The sequence below is a fragment of the Hypomesus nipponensis genome, chromosome 1 (assembly GCF_054491055.1).
Source record: "Hypomesus nipponensis isolate SF chromosome 1, ASM5449105v1, whole genome shotgun sequence".
Classification (NCBI taxonomy): Eukaryota; Metazoa; Chordata; class Actinopteri; order Osmeriformes; family Osmeridae; genus Hypomesus; species Hypomesus nipponensis.
The window spans coordinates 9,191,778-9,194,450 of record NC_140361.1 but is presented as its reverse complement, the minus strand read 5'-3'; the positions used below and the strand labels follow the sequence as shown (position 1 = coordinate 9,194,450).

General features: G+C 41.5%; 1 protein-coding gene across 1 annotated transcript; it reads left to right on the top strand.

Moving 5' to 3' along the window:
- The first annotated feature begins 221 nt into the window (after window positions 1-221).
- Window positions 222-1,564, top strand: LOC146302427 (uncharacterized). Its single transcript, XM_084698171.1, has 5 exons — window positions 222-309; window positions 440-494; window positions 701-845; window positions 948-987; window positions 1,281-1,564. The coding sequence occupies exons 1-5, from the start codon at window positions 222-224 to the stop codon at window positions 1,562-1,564; spliced, it is 612 nt and encodes a 203-aa protein (XP_084554297.1).
- The last annotated feature ends 1,109 nt before the right edge of the window (window positions 1,565-2,673 follow it).

Below are 2,673 nucleotides of genomic sequence, written 5' to 3'. Positions count from 1 at the left end.
CAATGTGAAAAGGACAGATTTTTCAAATGTTGGGATCTACAGATAATCTTAACTTTTCCCCCTAGATTTGGCAATCCCTACTTCCAAGAGGAAGTTCAAGGGATTTACACAGCAGAGTGAGTGAACTAGATTAGTTAACAATATCTGTAAAAACTGCAACATTTTGTTCTCTGACTGTTTCATCTCTTTCTCCTTTAGAGACAAAGACAGTCCCAGTGTCCATGGTTCTGATTGGTTCAGCCTTTGCCTCCTCCATCTTCATTTTAGTTCTGTTGCTTTGGGCCTTTCTGCTGATATTTGAGAGTCTCAGTGAGTATAATCCTGACATGAAATAATATCCACACTAGATAAATCCTTGTCATGACCAAAACAAATTAGTGGTCATTTTTTATGTAAAGTAAAAATGGAACATGGATGTTCCCTCTGTGTTTGTGTTTAGAACAGGTGCCAAAATCTGAAGGCCTGTTCTCTGGAGCAGACTCAGACTCTCCACAGTGCTCACTCCTCCCTGACCCCGTAGAGACAGGAGAGAGTTCACCAGGTTCTTCCACACAGACATCCCTCCCAGCTGAAGATCCCCACAGGTTCCTAGAGTGTTCCTGTCCTTGTTGATAAAACTAGAATTTGACATTTGGATTAACTTCAGATAAATCTTTGTTACGTTTTCTTGATGAATAAAAATCTCTCTCCACCACTCCAGAGGCCTGGGCTCATTGAGCAATGAGAAAGAGGTGCATCCAACCTCTATTGTTATTAGTGTGACCGCCAATGTCAAGCTCTCCAATCAGCATGAAGAAGATAGGCCTTGGGAGGGACACAGAAGCTACTATCACATGTTAGAAGAGGTTTGCATATCATATTCACTAGGTGTAGTACAATATTGTATTGGGGTGATGAGGAAAATACACCACTTCCAGTGACTGACTGACTTTTAATATGATTATTAGATGGAACAGCAACTGATGAAAATATGCTCTGTGGCTCAAGGTAAGTTACCTTGCAACTAGAGAGGAGAAGAATCAGAAGTGAAAATTCTTGAACATTCAAGATGGTCAGTAATCCCTTCTTCCCCAGATTGTGACCACTAACTAGAAAAGTTTAGGTTATCACTATCACCATCTATCACTCCAGTGTGGTCACATTTTTGTGCTTCATTACTTTCAAGTTCTAATTGTACCTGTACATCCTTCTGCATTTCCATTATGGTAGTAACCAAAAGGTGTCTGTTGCTAAAACTAATGTTATCCACCCACTGCTTTTTTGTGTTTTGTTGTCAAAAGGTCAGAGTCTGGAGAGTTTGGACTACGACACAGTCCAAGATGTGTCTCTGCTCTTGGGCCCAGGGGGTTGGGGCAGTGGGCTGAGGAGGTTGGGTTGCTCTCTGGGGGTTCCCTCTGAAATCCTCACCCACCTCCATAGCTTCCAGGATCTCTTCCAGTATCTCCGTACATCCACCTACACACTGTTGCCGCAACTGGCCCAAGCGGCTGCCCTCATGCCCCATCCCGACATTGTTTCAAGGATTCACCGTGCTCTCGTCGCTAAATGTATGGAGGCAACTTAGGGATGTTGTCAAGACACTGACCTATAAGATAAATCATTGTTCTTCTTGGTTTGTAATGTGCTCACTGCCTTAATGGACACTTTACTAAAACATAAAGAAAGATGAGGAACTTTTTTAATGTGATCAGAATGGAATACTTCCCATAAAATGGACCATTGGGTTAGAACCACTGAAGGCCTATTATTTCAAGTCATTGCTTGATCCATTTATTTTGTTACATGAAACTGCTTCCCTTGTACTGCATCACAGTGCTATCATTTGTCTGTGGACAATGTGAATAGTCTATTTGTTAGCAGTGTTCTGTGACCTAGATACACCCTATGTTCTTTTACGTATCGGCATCACAGGATTAAGAAACAGACAGCCACGTCACCATGAAGCACATTGAAATATAAAAGAAAGTCAAGCAAGCTATGATTGATACAGCAAATATACTAAAGCACGACCCTGAGTCCTCTCTGGAACTTTGGGTATTATTTGTTCAGTAGCACTGGACTGTTAATGGCAGTGTGACATGTTGCAGGACTCCACAGTGTTATTGAGGGAAGTGTAACTGACTGAACCCAGAGTGTGCTGTTTCTCCCTGTTTACTGTGTATTTTGAATGAGATGCCCGCTGGCTAAGGCATGTGAGAGAGGGAGAGACAGTGACACTAGTGTTGGATGGATATAGAAAGAACACGGCGCTGGGAAAATGTGCTGTTTACTTTTGGGGAGGGATTAGATAGATCTGGAATAGAATAGGGCTTCGCTTCTGTTTGCCATCAGAGTCCCAACACACACTCCACAAGGTAAGTGTTCATGATGTAGACCAATGCATCAGACTAATGGGTAGAAGGTAAAGCTATCAGGGTTGAGGTCGAAATAGGCTGAATGTACTATCCAAAATGTATACTGACTGAAACTCAATTTTTAGAATCTTGTATAGAACCGGGATTTTTTTTTTTTTTTTTACTACAGTATCAATAATGACAAGCATGCAAATGTAGGTTTAGCCTATACAAATCTCTGTTGTTTTCATCTAGGAATTGTGGGCCTATGTTAGCCTTGGCCTATAACCGGATGTGTTTAAATCATATGAATAAACATTTGTGTTAACTGGTGCTTGGT